Consider the following 22,156-nt stretch of genomic DNA (forward strand, 5'->3'; position numbering starts at 1 on the left):
GTCCTCAAGGTGCCCAACAGGTCATGTTTTCAGGATTTCCATTATTTTGCACAGGTGATTTGATCAGTTTCACTGAATTAGTAATTACCACAGCCGTTTCCTCTGAGGTAAATCCTGAAAACATGGCCTTTTGGGGTGCCTTGAGGACTGGAGTTGAGAAACACTGGTTTAACGTACTGTTTATTTTTAGTTGTGAACAAATGTTTGTAAAAATGTAGGTCTTTTTTGGATTTGTGCATGGAATTGCTTCTAAAATTCGGTCTGTTTGTCAACAGGAACATAAAACAAATATAGCAACAAGCACAAAGATGATATTGTATCATGCCATATCTTCATAATAAAAAGGTTTAACCACTTCAGCCCCGGAAAAATGTACCCCCATCCTGACCAGAGCACTTTTTGCGATACGGCACTGCATCACTTTAACTGACAACTGTGCGGTCATGCGACGTTGCACCCAAACAAAAATTACGTCCTTTTTTTCCCCCACAAATAGAGCTTTCTTTAGTGGTATTTGATTACCTCTGCATTTTTTTTTTTTTTTTTTTGCGCTATAAACAAAAAAAAAAGCAATATTTTTTGCTATAATAAATATCCCCCAAAAATATATAAAAAAAAAACTATTTTATTCCTCAGTTTAGGCCAATATGTATTCTTCTACATATTTTTGGTAAAAAAAATGCAATGAGCGTATATTGATTGGTTTGCGCAAAAGTTAGGGGATAGTTTGGTTTTTAGTAATGGCGATCTGCGATTTTTATCGTGACTGCGACATTATGGCGGACACATCGGACACGTTTGACACTATTTTGGGACCATTGTCATTTATACAGCGAGCAGTGCTATAAAATGCACTGATTACTGTGTAAATGACACTGGCAGGGAAGGGGTTAAACACTAGGGGGTGATCAAGGGGTTAAGTGTGTCCTAGGGAGTGATTCTAACTGTAGGGGGGGATGACCGGGAGCAATGATCTCTGTCATGTCACAAGGCAGAACGGGGAAATGCAAATGCATCTCCCCGTTCTTCCGCTCCGTGACACGATCGCGGCACCCGGCGGACATTGAGTCTGCGGGACCTGCAGTCACGGGGCCCACAATGCTGCATCTTAAAGGGGACGTACCTGTGCGCCCTTTTGCCTACCCGTGCTGACGTATATCGGCGTGCGGTGGTCGGGAAGGGGTTAAACAAAGACGTAGATGAAAAAATATGTGAACCTGTAGTATAATGCTCTCTTGTAAAGCAGGTAATTGGAGTCAGGTATTCCAGTTAAGTTAGGTGTGCATTGACCTGCCCTGTCCTGTATAAAAACACACAGTTTTCTTTACCTGATCTTCAGAATAGATTTTCCCTGAAGTGCCATATGGCCAAATTAAAGAGATTTCAGAGGATAAGCTGCTAAAGCTCATAATAAAAAAGGTTACAAAGCTCAGTTTACCGATAAGCGAAGTTGAGCTTCATCGTTTACTCTTCCCAAGAATTGGCATTTTCAAAATATCTATAAAAGGCCATGCTGTACACTTCTCAGATGACAAATAATCAACCAAAAATCTGCAGGCATTTTATGTTGTTTATCTCCTCTTTAGACATTAGAGGTCAGGCATGATCCAACCACACTTATTTGTGCTGACTGCCAAGGTCTTAAAAAAGAATTGTCACATTACAAATATTATATGTACATTATGAAGCCATGGGCTTGATTTACTAAAGGCAAAAATATTATGCGAGTGCAGTTGCATCAGAGCTTAAATTAAATGAGATGAAGCTTAGTTTTGCAAAGACTACCCAATCACGTGCAAGGAACGTTAAAAAAAATAGCATTTCTTCTTGCACATGATTGGAAGCCTCTCCCTTCATGTACTAAACTCTGTAGCAAATGCTCTTGCAAAGTGCATAGTCTTTTTGCCTTTAGTAAACCCCATCTTTTCATGTGTAGCCTATGCATAGGGGCAGGGGAGTCACTCTATAGAAACCTCTAGTACTGGATTTTTTTTTTTTTTTTTTTTTTTTGGAGGGACCATATATAAGATCTTATATATCCTCTTTTCCAGTAGCAACAAAGAAAAAAGGAAAACATGGGACCTTTCAGGTGCTACTTAGTCATAACTAATTTAAACTATTGTTTGTAAAAACATATCTTTCATTGTTTTAGGCCTGGTTCACATCTATGCAGATTGCAGTTTGTATATTCTAGGTGCATTTTATTATTATACAGGATTTATTTAGCGCCAACAGTTTTACAACTTGAGGGTAGACAGTACAAATACATTACACTTTAATACAGTAGGAATCAGAGGGCCCTGCTCCTTAGAGCTTACAATTTTAAGGGCCCTTTCACACTGGGGCGGTTTGCAGGCGCTATTGCGCTAATAATAGCGCCTGCAAACCGACCCGAAAGTGCCGCTGCTTTGTCTCCAGTGTGAAAGCCCCGAGGCCTGCGCTGGCAGGACAGTAAAAAAAGTCCTGCTAGCAGCATCTTCGGAGCGGTGAAGGAGCGGAGTATATACCGCTCCTTCACCGATTCTGCCCATTGAAATCAATGGGAAAGCGCGGCTATACCACTGGCAAAGCGCCTCTGCAGAGGCGCTTTGCGGTGGTTTTTTTACCCTTTCTCGGCCACTAGCGGGGGTAAAACCGCCCCGCTAGCGGCCGAATACTGACGGTAAAGTGCCACTTACAATAGCGGCGCTTTACCGCCGACGCCGCCCCCGTCCCAATGTGAAAGGGCCCTAAGAGGGAAGGTCAAGAGATACAAGAGGTAATTACTGTGGGGGATGTGCTGATGGAGAAAATTAAATGTAAAGTTGTTAGGTGGGGGCCAGATAGGCTTCTCTGAAGAGATGAGTTTTCAGGGATCGTCTGAAAGTGGACAAAGCTGGAAAAAGTCAGATAGATTGGGGTAGAGCATTCCAGAGGATGGGAGAGGCTCTGGAGAAGTCCTGGAGGCGAGCATGGGATGAGGTGATGAGGGAGTTGGAGAGCAGGAGGTCTTGGGAGGAGTGAAGAGAACGATTAGGTTGGTATTTTGAGACTAGGTTAGTGATGTAGCTGGGGGCAAGGTTGTCAATGGCTTTGTAAGTTATTGTTAGTATCTTGAATTTAATTCATTGGTTGAGTGGCAGCCAATGGAGGGATTGGCAGAGGGGTATAGCAGACGCTGAGCGGTTTGTAAGCTGGATGATCCTGGCAGCAGCGTTCATGATGGACTGAAGTGGGGATAGCCTATTTAGGGGTATTTTGCGTCTTTCAATGTTTTTTATCCTTTGAAGTCTATGGAGCCAAAAACCAGAAAAAAGTCCATAAAATGCACAGATGTGAACGTGATCCATAGGTAACCATGTTAAATGGACTGTAGTGTGTTTCTGCAGAACTCAAAATGCACTAAAAAATGCATAGGTGTGAACCAGGTCTAAGACTAAAAAGAACAATAAAAGATATGGGGTTTTTTTGTTTGTTTGTTTTTTTTTACAAACAATGGTTTCAATTAGTTATGATTCTTATTAGCACTGGAAAGTCCCATAGTTTAATCTCTTCTGTTTTTACTACTAAATTTTAGGGGGTGTGCTGTAGTTGACCCCTGTAGCCAGTCATCGTCTAGTGAATGATATATGATCCTTGTGATATAGTGGCAGAAATTATTCCTATGTTTGTTACTATGTCCTGCTTACAGATATTTACTTTTAAAGCAACCTGGTCGTACATCGGGTTCTTACTTTAAATTCTATTTTAAGTGCTAATGCTATAAAGCAGGAATGCCCAACCTGCAGCCCACGATGGCTATGAATATGCCCCAACACAAAATTGTAAACTTACTTAAAAGTTTTTCTTTTTTTTTTGTAAGTTGTATCTTCCCAAAGAAAAATATGTCACTCTTCACAATTATTCATGTGATCAGCTTTTGAAAGCATCTATATTTGTGAGCAACTATTTTCAAAGATGAAGCACACAAAGGGAATCTGAACCAAAATATCTAATGAGCACCTTGAGAATTCATTAAAATTGTTACTACATCCATCCATCCGGATATTGATGCGTTCGTTTATCAAAAACAATGTAAAATATCGCACTGGCTTTATGTTGTACTTTGTATATTAAAAAAAAAAAGTTACAAATTATTACTCAGATAGGTACATCATCTATATCAGTGATCGTTAACTTGATCTGCCCAATGTTTTCTGCTCATCAGCTATCCTTGTTGTTAGTGTATTTTATGTGTGGCCCAAGACAATGCCTCTTCTTCCAATCTGGTTCAGGAAAGTCAAAAGGTTTTAAACCCCTGCTATAAAAGTTAAAGTGTTACTAAACCCACAACAGTAAAATCCGTCTGTATATGCAGTAAAACATGCTTGTTATACTCACTGTGGAACCTAAGGGGTTAATTCTCTGCATTGTGTAAAAAAGGTTGTTTGATCCTGTCTTCTCTGACGCTCCACTTCTTTTATTGTCCCAAATCCATCTGTTGATACAACAGAGCCTTGGGGGCAAGCTGCACATGCTCAGTTTGGTGTGTATTGCTAGAGAGTTTTTTTTTTTTTCTTGGGAGAGAAGCACAGGGCCAATTAGCACTGCTCAGACAGAGAGACAGGGGGGCCTGCATCCTCATAGAACAATCAGGGGAGAATTTAAAATCCTCATAGAAGTTTTGACCAGACACTAATAGAAGTGACAAGACTGCTATATACTGCTGATGAGAAAAGCAGTTTATATTTACTAAAATAATTGCACTTCCATGTAGGGCCGAAACAACTAATCGATTAATCGACAACTAATCGATTATGAAATTAATCGATTACTATTTTCATAATCGATTAATCGGCCAGTAACATAATGGGGTTAAAAAAGCTAAAAATTAGCCCTATATAGTACAAAAAGAGCAAACAATCTCTACTGTAAATATTACTTTCACTGTTGCACAGTAAAAAAAACGAAGGGCTAATTTGTTTTTGTTTTTTTTAACTCCATTATGTTATTAAATGTCTTAGGCCTGGTTCTCACCCATGTGTTTTTTTGGTGCTTTTTGCAGAAATGCACTACAGTTCATTTAATGTTCACATCTATGCTTTTTTCAGCTGCTGTGTATTTGGAAAGGGTGCTTTTTGGTTCAATATACTTCAATGGAGAAGCTGCAGAAAAGCATGTAATATTACAGTTCTGTTTGAAAATCTGCAAAACAGTCTAGAATTTTTTTTTCTTTAAATAAAAAAATTTGATCTGAGTCTGATGATATTTACCAATTCAACCTCTAATAGAGTATATCTCTTCTGTCTGTTATTCTCAGAGAGGATTAAAGATTTTAGTCCCTAACCAAACAGTTGGTTATTTATATTTACCCCTGCGTATAAAGATATTTAGGAATAAATTGCCTTTTTTTAAACTTTACATATTAACTAAATTATACACTACACTTTTTTTTAAGGTTATTAACCGATTAATCGATTAATCGAAACAATAATCGGCCAACTAATCGATAATGAAAATAATCGTTAGTTGCAGCCCTACTTCCATGTGTACTGTGGGAGACTCCATATAGTAAATGCAGAGCCCTGGGTTTAGTAACACGTTTTAATTGTGCTTTTAAAAGATATTAGCTCTTTTTATGTATCTAGGAGCACAAACAGTGTTGTAAATATATACTCTTAACTTCAAATTTTGGAGATTTTTGCAATGCTCTATAGATATGGCTAATGCAGAATGACCAAGTAACCCAAGTGAATGTTGTATTACATATAGGGCTCATTTTCAATTCTCCACAGTGGTGTATTGCATTAACACGCAATATGTGAAGTGGTACATTGCAGTGCCATCAATTTAAATGTCCCCCCTCAACTCACTAAAGCAACACCGCTCCCACACACATGTATTGCAGCGCACTACACGGTAACGCATGATTTGAAACATGATTGATACATGATTTCAAGGGCTGCTTTGAGAATCCTATATCCCAGTGCCAGGATTAATCACTCATTTTCAGTCCTTTTCGTTTGTTGAATTACCTAAAAAAAAAAAAAAAAAAAAACATACATTTTTGCATACAATTATAACTCTTAAGGAATTTAGGTTTAATTTTAACTTTTAATTACAATTAAAAATTTAAATTTTAGGTTTAATTTCCTCATTATAATATTTCCAAATGTTGAGGAAAAAAATGTCAATTAATGAGCTGCAAAAAAAGTCTTAGGGGTTAGATGGTAGCAATTTAGTTTATTTATAGCAATCACTGCTTCACTCCGAGCTTTAACAGGACATGACATGTGCGGTTTCCATGGATACAAGGATTCGAACAATCATGTGACACTCAGGCCATACATTCAGTATTTCTTAACTGTCAATTAGGGATCCAAAACAGGCACTGCCTGTGTCCAACGTGCTGCTTAAAGCTTCATCATTTGTTGCTGTGACTTTGTGTGAGGAGGTGACAGGAAAGTGCTGGAGGGAAGGCACATCTCTACACATAAATCACTAAATTAGCAAAAAGCGCCAGAAAATCGCGCTGTATTGGAAGCGTTGCCGTTTGCTTGTTTTGTTTTGCTGGCTCTGACAAAATTCAAGCAGTGTATGGACCTTCTAGCACCGTTTTGTTCAATAAAAAGTTGAATGATCAATGTTTTTTTTGTTGGAAAGCTGTCAGCCCAACAGGGCCTGTATCCAATCAGATGCATGCATGGTTCGGGTATTCTTACAGTCTGTGGTACCAGCTGTAAAAATACAATAGCTTGGCAGTGGAATTTTGTCTGTCTGCGCTGTTAGCTTGGTTGGAAAAATCTGTCAGACTTCTTTTGTTCAGCCTACATGTTGAACAAAATAAATCTCTGTGTGTATGGCCGGCTTTATAGAGCTAGGTTTAAAGAGGTATTAAACCCCAGAACAAAAAATGTATGTACTGAAGTGCAGCTTACCATTTTTATACATGGTGGCTGCATTTGTTTCCTTTTTATTTGGCTTTTTCCATTATTTATTTTCATCTGGCCAGTAAGTCTGTTATTTTTCAGCTTCCTCTTACAGACCAAGCTGTCCAACATAAGTGGCAGTTAGAGGGTTGAGACAAACCATTTACTACTGACAGGGGTGCTAACAATGGTCAGTTTTTATTTATGTAAAACTTGTATCCCAAAAGGAAAATAAAACCGTTTTTTTAAGTGCTTATAAAGTGTTAACTGGAGTTCAACTTTACAAATATAAGTTTTATTCAAGCTCAAGAAAGGGCAAGGCCCCGATGAAACATCATGAACATGTATAAAATTTGAGGACGCAGCCTCTTACAACATCACAACTGAGAACAAGGCAATATTATCTTCCATTCCTGAGTTATGTATATTCTACTAGAGAATGCATATAGAATTCGACATTGCAATGTTTCCCAAACAGATATGCTCAGCCCTTTCTTTTTGCCATTTTCCTTTTCCAGAACAACAGGAGTAGATAGCTAGAAATGAAAGAAGAAGAGAAGGAAAGAAGGAGGTGAGGTAGGGTTGCAGGAAGCAGAGGGGGAGAAGGGAGGGTAGGGAAGAGGGGTACATGGAGGCGGCGCACACACATGACTCGGGGCGCACGTGTTAGTAAATGCGGCCGGTTGACCTCAGCTGCCCACTTCAGTCCCTAGTCCTGCTTTAAAAGATTCTGCCCCTCATCAGATAATATAAACATAAGCCACTTGGACCAGGTTCTGGTGTATTGTTCATTTTGATGTCGGGCCGTGAGGACAAGATCCTCCATTTTCCTGATGTCTTCCACCTTATTGAGCCACATGCCCACAGTCGGAGGTTTGGTGGACTTCCACAGTAGGGGGATGCATGCCTTTGCTGCATCTAATAGATGTCAGATCAAAGATTTTTTGTAGGCCTTACCTGACATATTAGAAGCATGGAGCAGGAAGAGGGCAGGATCAGCTAGGATAGGATGCTCCGTGAACTTCTGTACCGATTGTTGTATGGTCTTCCAGAACTTCTCCAGCCTGGGGCAGGTCCAGAAAACATGGAGAATCGTTCCCCGATCTCCCCAACATCTCCAACAGAGACCCAAGGAAGATGGGAAGAACTTTTGTAATTTCGCAAGAGTATTGTACCATCTGGAGACTAGTTTATAATTGGTTTCCTGCATCTTTGTGCATATCGAGGATCTATATGTAAAGTAAAGAATATTTTGTTTTTGCTGTAACGTAAAGGTACACTGTGTATATCCCTTTCCCATGCCACGAGGCCGTGCATTTGATGGTTATCTGGTGGTGTGATCAACAGTTGGTAGGTGGCAGACAGTGTATGAGGTAAGGCTCCCTCTTCTGAACAATAAGTTTCATAGGTGGTCAGGGTCTGGTCAAAATTTCCAGGAGGGGGTAGTGTTTTAAGGAAATGGCTAAGTTGGAGAGCTCTCCAAAAATCTAAACGGAACAGGCCTTCTGAGCTCATGAGGACAACTGTGGAGGGCCACCGACCATTTGTGATGAAATGGGATGCTTGAAAGTAGCCTAAGGTTCGCAAGGAGCGAAAGATGTGATCTGTGCATCCTGGAATGATTTCTGGAGTTCCCAGAATCGGGCGGAGCGGGGAGCTAATAGACGTAAGGTGAAATCGCGTAAAGAGAGACTAGCATGTTTGCGTGGTCACGCCTATCAGAGGATGGTTTTCATGGTTCTTGGTAATGAGTTATGGCACCAGGGTGCTCTGTTCAATGGTATGACACATTGAGTCTGTTCCAGCTGGGTCCATAATTTAGTGGACTGATGGCGGTTCCAGTCGATAAGTCTGGTCAAATGGGTTGCTTGTTGGTATTTGCGGAGATCTGGTACTGCCAAGCCTCCATATAGTTTGAGTAGTGTGAGCTGTCGTTTATATGGGCACACAAAAGGCCCAGACTTAACAAAGTAAAAAAAAAGGGCACTAGTCTGGTCAAAGTAGTGAGAGGGGATTTGGATCGGTAGGGCCTGTAGAAGGTATAGGAACTTCGGGAGGATGCACATCTTGAGGATGTTGCATCTACCAAACCATGAATGTAACCCTGTGTGCCATTTGGTGAGTAAAGCTCGGACAGTTGACAGTAGCGGAGGAAAGTTCAGGGCAAATATCTGGGACATTTTGGGGGGGATATGTGTGCCCAAATATTTTAGGGCTGTGTTAGTCCATTTGAATTTAAAACTATTCTTGAGAGTATTGAGAAGGCGTGGGGGCATTCCTACACTCATTGCTTCAGACTTGGTAAAATTAATCTTCAAATTTGAAATACTACCATATGTTCTGAATTCCTGGAGATAATTGGGAAGGGAGACCAGTTAGTAAGTGTAAATAGCATGTCATCCCCGTAAGCGGCAATTTTCTGCTGTGTCTCTCCCATAGTCACTCCAGTTACGTCCGGGTTGGCATGCACGGTACGCAGGAAGGGTTCCAGTGACAGGGCGAAGAGGAGTGGGGACAATGGGCACCCCTGGCGTGTTCCATTCCTGATCTCAAAGGTGTCTGACAGGACACCGTTTGCACGGACTTGAGCTGTGGGGTCGGTGTAGATTGAATTAATCCAATTTAGCATCCTGTCTCCCAGGCCTACGTGTCTTAAGAGAGAAGTCATGAAGTGCCAGTCCACCCTGTCAAAGGCCTTTTCTGCGTCCGTGCTTAAGAAGACACAGGGAGTCTTATTCTGATTGACCACGTGTAGAATGTTGAGGACTTTGATTGTTTTGTCCCTAGCTTCTCTGGTTGGGACAAAACCAATCTGATCTAAGTGGATCAGAGACGGAAGATAGAGTTGGATCCTAGTGGACAGTAGTTTTGTAAAGATATTAAGATCTACATTAAGTAGTGAAATTGGCCTATAGCTCCCACAGACCGCAGTATCCTTCCCTTCCTTGGGGATTACCGCAATATGTGCTGTAAGAGTGTCTCTTGGGATATGTGTGCCAGAATCCAGTGAGTTGAAGAGTTTATGCATGGATTCTCCCAGGGACGGTAGTAAGATTTTGTAATATTGGGCCGTAAAGCCATCCTGTCCCGGTGCTTTCCCTGATTTCATGGCCGCAACTGCCTTCTGTATCTCTTCCATGGTGATGGGTTCGTCTAGCAACTCGCTGAATTCAGCGGGTAATTTGGGCATGCCAGATTTAATCAGATAGTCCTCTATTTGCGGTTGCCTGGAAGGTGTCTTCTGTAAGTTGTAAAGGGATGCATAGAATTCTTTGAATTCTCTTGCTATCTTCTGTGGGAGTGCAATCTTCTGACCAGAAGACGACAAAATGTAGAGGATATAATTTGCGATAGTCTGTTCTCTCAATGATTTGGCCAATAATTTACCACAGTTCTTTCCTGATTCATACGATACTCGTCGACATACTTGAATCACGGCTTTTGCACGAAATTGCATTAAATCAGTGATTTTGTTACGTAAGAGCAGAATTTCTGCCTCCCCATCTGGAGTTTTAGCATGTTTGTGTCTAGCTTCTGCTAGGTGTAGGTCATGAACAAGAGACGTCATCCGTGTCGACCGCAACCGTTTAATGCGTGCCCCATGTTTAATTAAGACTCCGCGGATCACCGCTTTATGGGCTTCCCATAAAATGCCGGGATCACTGTCAGGGGTGTTGTTGGTTTTAAAGTAACAATCTAGTTCCCTGAGTACATCTTTAAGTACCTCTTCGTCCTGTAGGAGACTTTCATTTAGTCTCCAGGTCTTTGTTCTGGAGGTGATGCTGTCAGTCAGGGTGTAGGTCAGCAGAACAGGGGCATGGTCAAACCATGTAATGGACCAAATCGAGTCACGAAGGGCGTGCAGTTGGGCAATCCTTGAGTATTGTTTGTGTGGAGTAGAATAAAAGGTGTAGTCCCTTTCAGTCGGGTGAAGGAGTCTCCAAGCATCAATCAATTGTGCCTTGTGTAGTACCCTGGGGATTCGTTTCCTAGTGTTAGGTGTGACTGAAGAATGTCCTGAGGAGGTATCCTCAGAAGGAATTAGCGGGACATTAAAGTCGCCACCTATTATCAGGTGACCCCTAGTGAACTCCAGTAGAGCATTTATGGTTGTAGTGATGAAGTGGTCTTGGTGACTGTTAGGGGCATAAATATTTGCTAGGCTCACCTGAATGCCGCCAATCTCACCCTTAAGGAACAAGTAACGTCCCTTCGGGTCAGATTTCATATCAGTACATTTCCAAGGGACTTTATGGGAGATGAGTATAGACACTGCACGGGTCTTAGCAGACCCATCAGTAGAGTGGTACACCAATGGGAAGAATTTATTTTTCAATATGGGGAGATTACCTCCTTTAAAATGTGTCTCCTGGAGTAGTGCTAGCCTAGGTCTGTCCTGTGGTGTCTTAGGTCGTGTAGCAGCATACGTCTTTTTTCAGGCACGTTTAGGCCCTCCGTATTTAGTGAGAGTACATTCACCGCCTCCATGGCCCCCCCGGTTATAGAGAGAGGACTAGGATCAGAGGGTAAAAATGGGGGGGAGAGGGACTAGAGGTAGGGGGGAATAGGATAGTAAAAGTGAGTTAGCGTGGGCAATAGAAGTAAGACAGAGGGAGAAGTAGTATCTAAATCGCACTAAGTGCAATAATTATACTCTAAAGGAGTAGCACAATAGTGCTATGACGCTCACCAGTACAAATCTGGTAATCGAGCGTAGGCCTAATTGGGGTTGTGGAGAGAAATAGCCAGTGAGGAGTCCACTGATTACCCCTCTCGATCCCATAGTATAGTGGTGACGGTTATAAGGCAAAATAGGAAAAATGCAAAAGCTAGGTTTTGTGGATAAAAGGTGCAGGTATCCAGATAAACTTTACTTATAATTACTTTGTCTACAGTCAATACCCAGTCTCCAAGCAAGATCCTATTAATAACAGTAATCACTTCTACCCCATATAACTACTAAACATTGAGTGCAAACTTGTGACCACACTTCTTTTTTCTAATCTATAAAATCCCTCCTTTCCCAGAGGAGGAGGACCCAATCAGCGGTCGAAAAACAAAGGTCTCCAACCAGCCACTTGACCGTCCATCCCCATAGGCACATTCCCCCATCCCATTCAGGTAGAAGGTGGACACGCTAGTCAGTCCTAGATGAACATATTCCTTCTTGGGGTCCCATGACCGTATCACAAGGTGGAACTCGTAGCTCCCATAAGGTGCCTAACGCTCCCCCCAGAGGGGGTGCTCGCTGAGCAAGACCCTCTACCCAAGGCCCAGTGATCAAAAAGGGGAACAGTCCATGGATATGTTCCACATTATCACCTCCCCTTTCGCTTGCTCACAAATCCGGGGATGCTTGATAGCAGAGGATGGCTCCATCCCTCTCTCTCCCTCTTGGCTAACAGCCTGGTAAAACACCCAAAGCGGCCCTGAAGGAGAGGAGGGAGGGCCTAACGCATCCACCAAGGCACATGCAGCAAGCGTATTGAAGATATCACAGAGTTATTCAACCTATTGGTTAATATGACCTGATGCTGCACATACTAAAGACTCGTATTGCATCCTCTGGAACAGCTCCTATATATTAGGGAGGGACCTTATTACTTATATGTACATGCCTCATAGTCTGTAGCCAGCATTAGGGGTTTCAGGACAATGTAATTATAAACAACACATACTATCTACGGATCGGTAGGTCTCATGAGTCTCATAACCTGATAGCAGTTCCTAAGGGACACCCAGTAATCACAGTTCAGCATGGTAAAAGGTCATCTCACAGGATCTCCTGGGTTGATGGCACCTAACATGTTCCGGTCTCCTTCCTGGGGTACCCACAGTGGCCAGTGTGCGGAAGGGGAAATGGGGGATCTGTGCCGCGGTGCACGACAACTTCAGTGTCTGGCAAGACAAAAGTGCTGTGGGTATTGCTGGGCAACCGACGTAAGTGGGTTACAGTCAACAAGTTAGGGGTAATCTAATTGGATATAAGCTTATGCTTGGGCTGGTAATAAGCTCTGTGATCATGACTCGCGCGTCCCCTCGGCGGAGGGTGCAGGGGGTCTCTTCCTGGACCTCTGTTGGCGGGGAGGTTGATGGTTTTTCTGAATGGCGGGTCCCGAACGGCCTGTCGGTCGAGGGACAAAGGCAAGCCAATCTGAGACTGGAACCGGCTCCACAGCTAAGAAAACAAAAAAGCTGGCAGCTCCCCTGGAGTGCGCAAGGTGAAGGAGGCAACTCCATTACGAAATGTTACCGCCAGGGGATAGCCCCAGTGGTATGTATATCCCTGCCGTCTGGCCATGTCCAGGGCTGGTCTCAGGAGGGATCTTCTCTGCAGCGTGGCTCTCAACAAGTCTGGGAGAATTTTGATTGCAGCTCCATCGAATTCTACCTCTCCATGTTCCCATGCATTACAAAGAATTAGCTCCTTTTGAGTGTATCTGTGGAGCCTGCAAAGTACTTCCCGAGGTCTGTCTGGGTCTGATGACTTGGGCCCAAGGATTCTGTGAACCCGATCCAGCTCTAGTTGCGGTGGGGCGGTTCCCAGGATCATTTGAAAAATGGCCATAACTGTCACCGCCAGATCCTCCGCCCCGGTAGCTTCAGGAATGCCCCGCAGCCGCAAATTATTGCGGCGGCTGCGGTCCTCCAAGTCCTCCAAATGGAGCTGCAGGTCTATGGCCGTGGCTACCTGGGACTCCTGCGATCGTTCCATAGCGGAGACCCGTTGTGTGAGGGACGAGATTGTTACATCACTAGATTCCACACGGTCAGTAAGTTCATGAATCTCCGTCCTAATCTCCTGGATGTCACGATTGTGTGCTTCTTCTGCCTGGAGTATAAGGGACTCTGTCTGACCTAGAGGTTAGGGCCTCAATGTCCGCCTTGGTAGGAAGGGCTAGTAGTATGCTTCGGAGGTCTTCAGGTATGCCACTTAATCGTTGGGACGAACCAGCCATGTCCTCTTGGAAGACAGCGGGAGTCTCCGGTAAGAAGTCTGAGGCAGTAGATGGTGTAGGGGAAGCCGGTAAGTCTAGCGTGTCTGTCTCTGCCATAGACTGTACACGTGGCGATGGCGCCTGGTGATGCCTTCTGCGAGTCTTTGAAATATCGCTGTATATCGATCCGGGGGGGTTATTGACCAGGTACCTCTGGCCGATGAATGTGTCCTGTACCTTTTGGTAGTTGTCATGCCTTGCTTTCACTTGGAAAAGCCGTCAATTTTGCGGGATGGAAAGTGGAAATGCCAGGAGCTCTCAGAAAAGGCTTCCTCACTCGGCCATTGCTAAGCCACGCCCCCGGAGTTCAACTTTAATTTGTTAGTCAAGTACATCTAAGTTTGCTAGTCTTAAGCCTCGTACACACTAGTATATATTTTTTTTATTTTCATTCAACCCAGCAGGGCTGAACAAAAACAAAAAAAACCTGACGGCTCAAGAGGAGCCGCTGAGCTAACTTTCCAACATTAGTACAGCGGTCTCCCCTGCTGTGCCATTTTGTTCTGACAGAACATTCTGGTCAGCACTCTCAGCCGAACGACTGACTTCTTCTGTTGGACCGACTCCAGTACACACGGGCCGAATGTTGCCGGTCTACTTTGAACCCGGCCGATGCCGCCTGACATTCACCCATGTGTACTAGGCTTAACACTCCCCTCTCCCCAGACTGACAATGCTGCTGCCCAAAGGTGTCTCTGTTGCTCCTCCAGTGCAGTGGAAGAAAGAAAGAAAACAGCCACCACAATTGAAGGAGTTCCATGGTCGCAGCATATACTTTCACTTTACAAAGCAGAACTAAAAGAGTTAAACTTAGCTTTCCAATGCTCCCTGGCATCCCATTCTGTGTGTAGGTCTTTGGGCCTCTTCATTGTTTGTGTGTGGGAATAACATCACTCCTGCGCATGTGCAGAAACCACTTATCCCAGCACACAGAGCTCAGCCCGGTGTTGTAAGCTGAGCTGTGCCAGTCAGTTTACACGGTCACAGCGCCGGAGAAGACCGCGAGCAGACAGGTAAAGACATGGCATGTCTCTTCTGCAATAAAAGCCTGGCTGCTCGCTGTTTGTCTGTTACAGTGGAACTTCAGTTCCGCTTGACATCAGCATTGTAATAACAATACAAACAATAAGTTATTTCTGACAGTCCAATATAAGCCTAAACAATCTTCTTTCATGTTGTGAGTTCTGCCTGTCTGCTGGCCATCACTTTCCACCACTCCCTGGGTTCCTATATTGCAACAAAAGGTAGGTAGTAGGATTTTAAATACCCCTCCAGTGATCATACAAGTACACTTTTTATGTAAGAAAAAATATGTACAACATTTTTATTTTAAGCATAAAATATTAAAAACACGTGTGTAGCTTGCATACCGATACCAGCAAAACATTATCCACTACAAACATGTATAGCTGTTTGTCAAGATAAAGAACTAGGGTCAACGTGTTTTGTGGAAATGACCGCTTCTTCGGGGCCTCTTTAATGTACATGATCACATAAGTGTATTATTTTTCAGAGATTTCAATTTTATATACTTTTCATGCATCTTGTAATTAGACCACACAGTATACAGAAATGTACTGGTGGGATATCCAGTGAGGTATAGTCTTGCCTTCCTATGGGAGAAAGATCATATCCAGAGTAGAGCTCTTTATACAGAAAGAGCTGTTCCCTGCATGAAATGCAGATTCCTCTGCTGTTTACTTTCAATTCCTAAGGATTACATATCCCATGGTACCTTACTGCCTGGAAGCAGTGATTCCTGTACTGACTCCGCCTCCTGAAACTCCTCCTCTTAGCACCTCTTTAGTTTAGAAGGCTCTGCCAAATGTGTGACACACCAGTGCCTACTTCTCATAGTGAATACGTGTCACAGAATTCGGGGAGGTAAATGTGTAGGGATCTTCACAAAGTAACAAACTTCAAGATCCTTCAGAGTAATAGGAATAGGCTAGAAATAATTGAAATACAATGTGGAAATGATAATATGATTCTACACGTTGACCATAGATACACTTTAAGGATTGCTAAGCTACGATATGTTACTTTTTTTTGTACTGTTTTAAATAAAGCAAATAACGGCTCTGGAGTTTTATTGGGGAAAAGTTAGGTTTGAATAAGGTAAAATAGGACTTTTCCAGTGATATATCGCTTTGTATATAGTAGCCCCTGTGTCTTTCCACAAAGTTATAATCAAAACTTAGAAGGTCAGTACTGCTATGCGAGAACGTAGATCTCATTAAAATAAAGTTAACCATTAATTTCCACTACGAGCCTGTTTCCATGCCTCTCAGAAGCAGTCATTTCGGTAAAGCTGTTTTGTAAACAGTAACGTACTCATAAGCCGAATAAAGAGTCTCATTTGTTAGCTATATCATTGTCGTTTACCTGTGCATGGAATTCACGTATAAGTGGCAGTGAAGACTGGAAATGTTTGTGTACGTGATACAAGTACAGTTTCTAGAATACAAACGAAGACTTAAAAAGAATTTGTAACCTTAGCCACTAATTAGCACAGCGCTGTACATGTCATGGGTGGCTGGGCGGACTGGCCAATTACCCTAAATCAGTTCCCCATGGCTTCACAATGCCAATTTTAATTTGAACATTCATTTGATGGGTTTACATTTCCATACTAAGTCATATTATGGATGCATATTGTGAAAAGAGCAGTTTCTACCTCATCTTCTAGGTGAAAGATGGATTAAATATTTAACAAAACGCCACCAAGGTCTCTATATTTAAAGAGCACTGCAGGCAACTAGTCAATCATTGAACTGCTAATGGTATTCAGGAGACAATGCAAATTGTGCTAAAATCAGAGCTTCTGGATGAGCCTACAGCTTCTCATACAATTCCATGTTGTGTAACTTCCTTCTCATTCTCCATTGGGGGTGAGACTACCCCAAACTGCGTTATAGTGGGCTCAGACTTAGGCCTATTAAAGCAGAACTAAAGGCACAAATACTTTCCTTAGTTCCAGCAGTGCAATGCCTGCGATATTCCCCACCGGCATCGGCAACTTCTCCCCAGGTTCATCCAGGTGCCAGTCCTCAGCTATTTTGTTGGCCAGCATCGGATGATGTCACTCCCATGCATGTGTGGGAGTGCAGTCAACATGACACACTGGCAGTATGGTGGAATGTAAGCCAAGCTGTGCATGCACAGCTTAGTGTACATTCCGCAGATGATTTCGAATAGGCAGGTATGTGTACTTTCTTGCAAAAGAGACATTGATGTCTCCTCTGCAATAAAAAGCCTGCCTGTTCGCAATTTATTTTTTACATTTAGTTCTGCTTTAAAGAGGAACTAAACCCTCCTATCCTTTACATGCAAGGAAGGTGCCATCATTGCCTCAGTTTGATCTGTAGTTGCAATGGTGACCCACGTGTAATTCGTTATGACACCAGCCATTTGATGGTTTGAAAGTTTGCTTGAGAGCACAAGCAAATGTGACAACTGAAAGCAACATAGAAAACTTACAAGCAGGCTGGTTAGTTATCTCAAAAGAGACATGCAATGCAAAAAAGTATTTTGCAATAAAATACACCTACCTGTCTGCTCACAGTATTCAGTGACGTGTAAACTGAGCTGCGCATGTGCAGCTCAGTTTATGTTGTCAGCATAGTCCCTGTATGCCAGGATGACTGGATCCTGCACATGCGTAGGAATTATGTCCTCCCAGGACCAACAATGAAGATGGCTGAAGACCAGCACCCAGAAGGAGCTGGGGAGATGATACCAGCACAGGTGAGGTACCTGCTTTGTGGACTTTGGACCATTCGAGAGGGGGTAAGTATGATGAATTATGTTCCACTTTCACTGTTTAGAAAACTGGTTAAGCCCCTATTCATATCGGCACGATTTGACAGGTCAAATTGCATGTCAAATCGCAGCCTAATGCAGGCATTAGGAGCATCCCTACCGATTTCCAAAATGGGGTCCTGCACTACTTTTGGCGACTTCAATAGACATCTGTGCATGAACCTGCACAGATGTCTTTCAAGTCACCTCCGAAGTCGGACTGTAATGCAGCTTTGAAATCGTGTGAGTTCAGATGAAGTCACCTGATTTTCAAAGCCGTGTTCAGTGTAAACGAGGGCTTAATCAATAGGTTTAGTTCTGCTTTAACTGTTTCCCTAAACCATTACATTCAAGATATGCCTTGGAATCAGATGGTAACTGTTAGGGCTATCTCACACCAGCAGACCGTATGCCCACTGGTGTGTGCTAGAAGAATACAGTATTGATGTGCAGTTTCCAGTGTATTGCATTGTTTACTTTTTTTCTTTTTGATCAGAACTTTATTGAAATGTCACAAGTGATGTAAGTTTATTTGGCCGCTGTGCGATGTGATGGATTATGTTGCACCATGCTGCGCTGAATAAAAGTACTGCATGCTTTTCTTTTTCAGCTCACACCACCACAGCGCAGTGTTATGAACTGGCCTTATAGGAAACCAGGCTTTTTGCCTTGTCTGGCATTGTGACCCAGCCCAGTCTTAGCACACGTGGTGTGAAAGGGCATTTACAATTACCAGTGTGCTTATGTGAGCTCTTTACTGAACTGTCAAGCCTTCAAATGGCTAACGTCATAGATGATCACATGTGCAGCACCATGGCAAGTACAGACATAACCAAGAAGATGGCAGCTTCCTGAGCTGTAAAGGATAGGAGGGTTTAGAAGCATCAGCATTAAAATATGTGGAAAATTGGATCTGCCAGTGCTGACGACTACTACTTCTGAAAGAAACTATGTGCATGGCTGTCCCAATGGTGTCAGTACTTTCTAAACTATTGACCTGGAACAAGAATGCAGCTATGGAGTTCTGATTGCATGCTTATTCCAGGTCAGTGATTCAGACCACAAACCACTTTAGCATATATATATATATATATATATATATATATATATATATATATATATATATATATATATATAATCTCTCTTCAACAAACTTTATGAAGTTTTTGGAACCTTTAGACTACATTCACACTATTGCGGTTTCAACGCATCCAATTCGCATAGCAGGAGATTGTGACTGGCTCTCTGTGGGGCTGGTTCACATATCTCTGCAGCGGCTCCGGTGCGAATTGCACCGGAGTCCTCTGCATCTTTTGGTCTGTTTCAGGTCCGAATTCAGCCAAAAATTTGGGCTGAAATCGGACCTGAAATGGTGAATGGAGACGCACTGGACTCCTGCTGTGTGCCGGAGAGTACTGTGGTGTGAACCCAGCCTTAAAGAACCCTTTAGCTCCAGTTTTGAATACAGATCTTCGAGTGCTGGCTGTAGGCTAAACAAGGTTTTAGCAAGGTTCAAGTCTATCACATTTTGATAGACCTTGCTGAAACCTTCATGTTGCAGCTACCAGACTCATTCTTCTCTGTCACGCATTTTGAGCAGTGTCATTTTTCCATTTCTACTCCTACAGATGGATAGCGTGTGTGATGGAGCACGTCCGCATAGGACATAAGACATGATCAACCACATTTCAAACTAGCAAGTTAATGGAAAGTGTTTGATCACCCTGCTTGCATAAAATAAACATGCCATACCTATAAGGTGGAAAATGTGTGCTCACGGAAGCAGTTGATATGCGTAATCGTTAGATTAATGCCAGAGAATATATTATATTTTCTAGCCATAATTTGCTAGTTTTTTTAAAAAAACCTATGCAGCAAGTTGGACCAGCAAGCCTTAAAGTTGTTTTAGGTATGGAATGAGGTTCATGTCTCATGAAATGCATAAATTGTATACAACTGAACTTAAAGCAGTATTAAACCCCAAAATAAAAATGTAATATATTGTACCTTACTAATCCTTAAATGTGGTGGCTGCATTGGTTTTCTTTTTTAAACCTTTTTTTTATTTTAACCCGGTGATCTAGTCAGTAACACACTTCCTATCTTAAGGTGTCTCCACTCTAGGTGGAGGAACAATGGAGCCACACTTGGACATCAGCATTGTCAATCTGGGGGAAGGGGAGGGTAGTGTTTAGATGATCTAGCAGCTTTAGATGAACTTGACTAACCAATTAAAACTGAACTCCAGTTTACACTTTTTTAAGCAGTTACAGCAACTTTTGTTTTCTTTTGGTGTACATGTTCTATATGAATGAATAAAAGCTGACCATTGTAAGCACCTCTGTCAGATTAAAGTGGAACTAAACCCTCCTATCCTTTACAGCCAAAGAAGCTACCACCTTAGCCTGTTTGATTTGCAACTGCCATGAAACTACACATGTGATCAGTTATGATACCAGCCATTTGATGACTTGACAAGTAGGTTGGGAGAACAAGCAGTGACAGTTATCATTCATTGCATACCTTGAATGTAACTGTTTTGGAAAACAGTTAAACCAATGGGCTTAGTTCCACTTTAAATTGTTTGTCTCAACCCTCTGTCACTTTTGCTGCGTAGCTTAGCTTGGTCTGTTAAAGGAAGTTAAAAAATAACAGGTTTACTGTCTGGATCACCAGGTAAAAATAAATTGAAAAAAGCCTAAAAACAAAAAACGAATGCAGCAACAATTTAGGAAATGATAAGCTGTTATGTATTACATTTATTTATTGGGTTTAATGCTGCTTTAAATACTCAATTGTAAACTTAAATGTATTAATATCTGTTTATGCACTCTATGGGTTACTTCACTGCCCACCCATTATATCTACATAAAGTACCTGAACTCATTGTAATATAGTGGTTTATATGTAAACACATAAAGTGCCGTTACAAGAAAACAATCTAAAGTAATGCAAGGACTAAATTTAAGTTGTATACTCTATTGGTTACTGTGATGTTAATGATTTACAAATTGCTTTCCATTTTTTGTAGGACGATGAGAACATGAAATATCTAACAAATGAGGAGAAGAATGCCCTCATGTTTTTTGAAGAAACATTGGATGCTTTTGAGGAGGACAATGAGGAGCCACCAATCTTACTCAATTCAAGTTTAGGTTCTTACTCGCCCAGAACAACAGAAGATAGTCACTCTGACAGCGATGATATAATTGACCTGGTGCAGACGGGGCACAATCATGAAGGACTTTTGTCAGGTATGGTATTGAATCACAGGTTGTGTAAATGGAATGTTCTGATGAACTTGGGTACCATTGTTCATAGACATTCGTCTCACAGCCAAAATATCAGACATTATGAGGTTACATTTTTTTAAAGGATTTTAAAAAATGTGAAATGAATAATGTTCACTTTGCAAAGTGACCGTTCACTTCATGGATACACCCAATCGTGTGAAAAGAATACAGGATTTTTGCTTGCACATGATTGGATGAGTGAAGTGAACACCGGTTACTCTATTCATTAAGCTAAAATGAATTTTGCAAAGTGAAATTTTTCTGCTGATTTAGTAAATAACCTCTTTCTTGGATTCAGTAAGAATGAAACTGGCCAAACACCCATATATTTCTTTCATTTAGTCTGTGAGCTGAACAAAAGAAATCTAAAGATATCTCCATCTACACCAAATAACACAGATGAATGAATCTCGTGTGAATGAATCTCTTGCTGTAGCTATTAGTCAGATAGCCCATGCTCCTGGCTGTCAGAATACCCGAACAGTGGCTGCATCTGATCGGATGCATGGGCTGTTCAGCTGACAGTTTTCTACCCATCTCCCTCAATATTTCTCCCTCGGATTGAATTTCAGCCGGTTCTTTAGGAACTTACTGAAATTTGCTCTTTGTATGGCCAGCTTTAGTATACCCAAGCTGGAAGACTCAGGATTGTGAATTCTCAGTCAAAAAGCCACCAAGAATAACTAAGTGCATTGGCCATGAACTGACTAAGAGTAATGCATAGTTATGACTCGTCATCAAAGCATAGCGATATACATTGATTGCAATAGGAGTATCCGACAAATAAACTCACTTTATGCCAAATACCAGTGTGTTTAAGCTTTCCTAAAGATAACCACGCTGACTGCAAAGTCCAGTATTTGATTCTGTGAAAACGTTAGCTGGTGCTCCATAGTAACATAGTTTTATTTTACCTTTACTTTGGGCTTGCTGGCATTATTAGGATGATAATCATTAGCAATTTAAAGCCATTTTAACACCAGAACCAAAATAACTTGTGGTACCTACACTCCACTTCTTTGGATGTATGCGCTTCTTTTCATAGAGTTGGTTAGTAAGTAACAGTACAGATTCTTTTTTAACTTTTAGCCACTTGAACTCCAGTACCTATATACTTCTTTTGGACCAAAGCAGTTTCTACAATTCAGCTATGTGTTGCTGTAGCTAAAATATGGTA

General features: G+C 41.9%; 1 protein-coding gene across 3 annotated transcripts in view; it reads left to right on the forward strand.

Annotated features, from left to right (window-relative positions):
• The window catches only part of PROSER2 (proline and serine rich 2), a 55,355-nt gene that overhangs the window by 26,146 nt on the left and 7,053 nt on the right, over positions 1-22,156 (forward strand). For all 3 annotated transcript variants that reach the window (XM_073619489.1, XM_073619491.1, XM_073619490.1), the window contains one exon: positions 20,718-20,940. In XM_073619489.1, the coding sequence (XP_073475590.1) occupies positions 20,718-20,940 (223 nt within the window). The remainder of the gene's footprint in view (positions 1-20,717; positions 20,941-22,156) is intronic.

This window comes from Aquarana catesbeiana, linkage group LG03 (assembly GCF_042186555.1).
Source record: "Aquarana catesbeiana isolate 2022-GZ linkage group LG03, ASM4218655v1, whole genome shotgun sequence".
In the NCBI taxonomy this organism is placed as follows: Eukaryota; Metazoa; Chordata; class Amphibia; order Anura; family Ranidae; genus Aquarana; species Aquarana catesbeiana.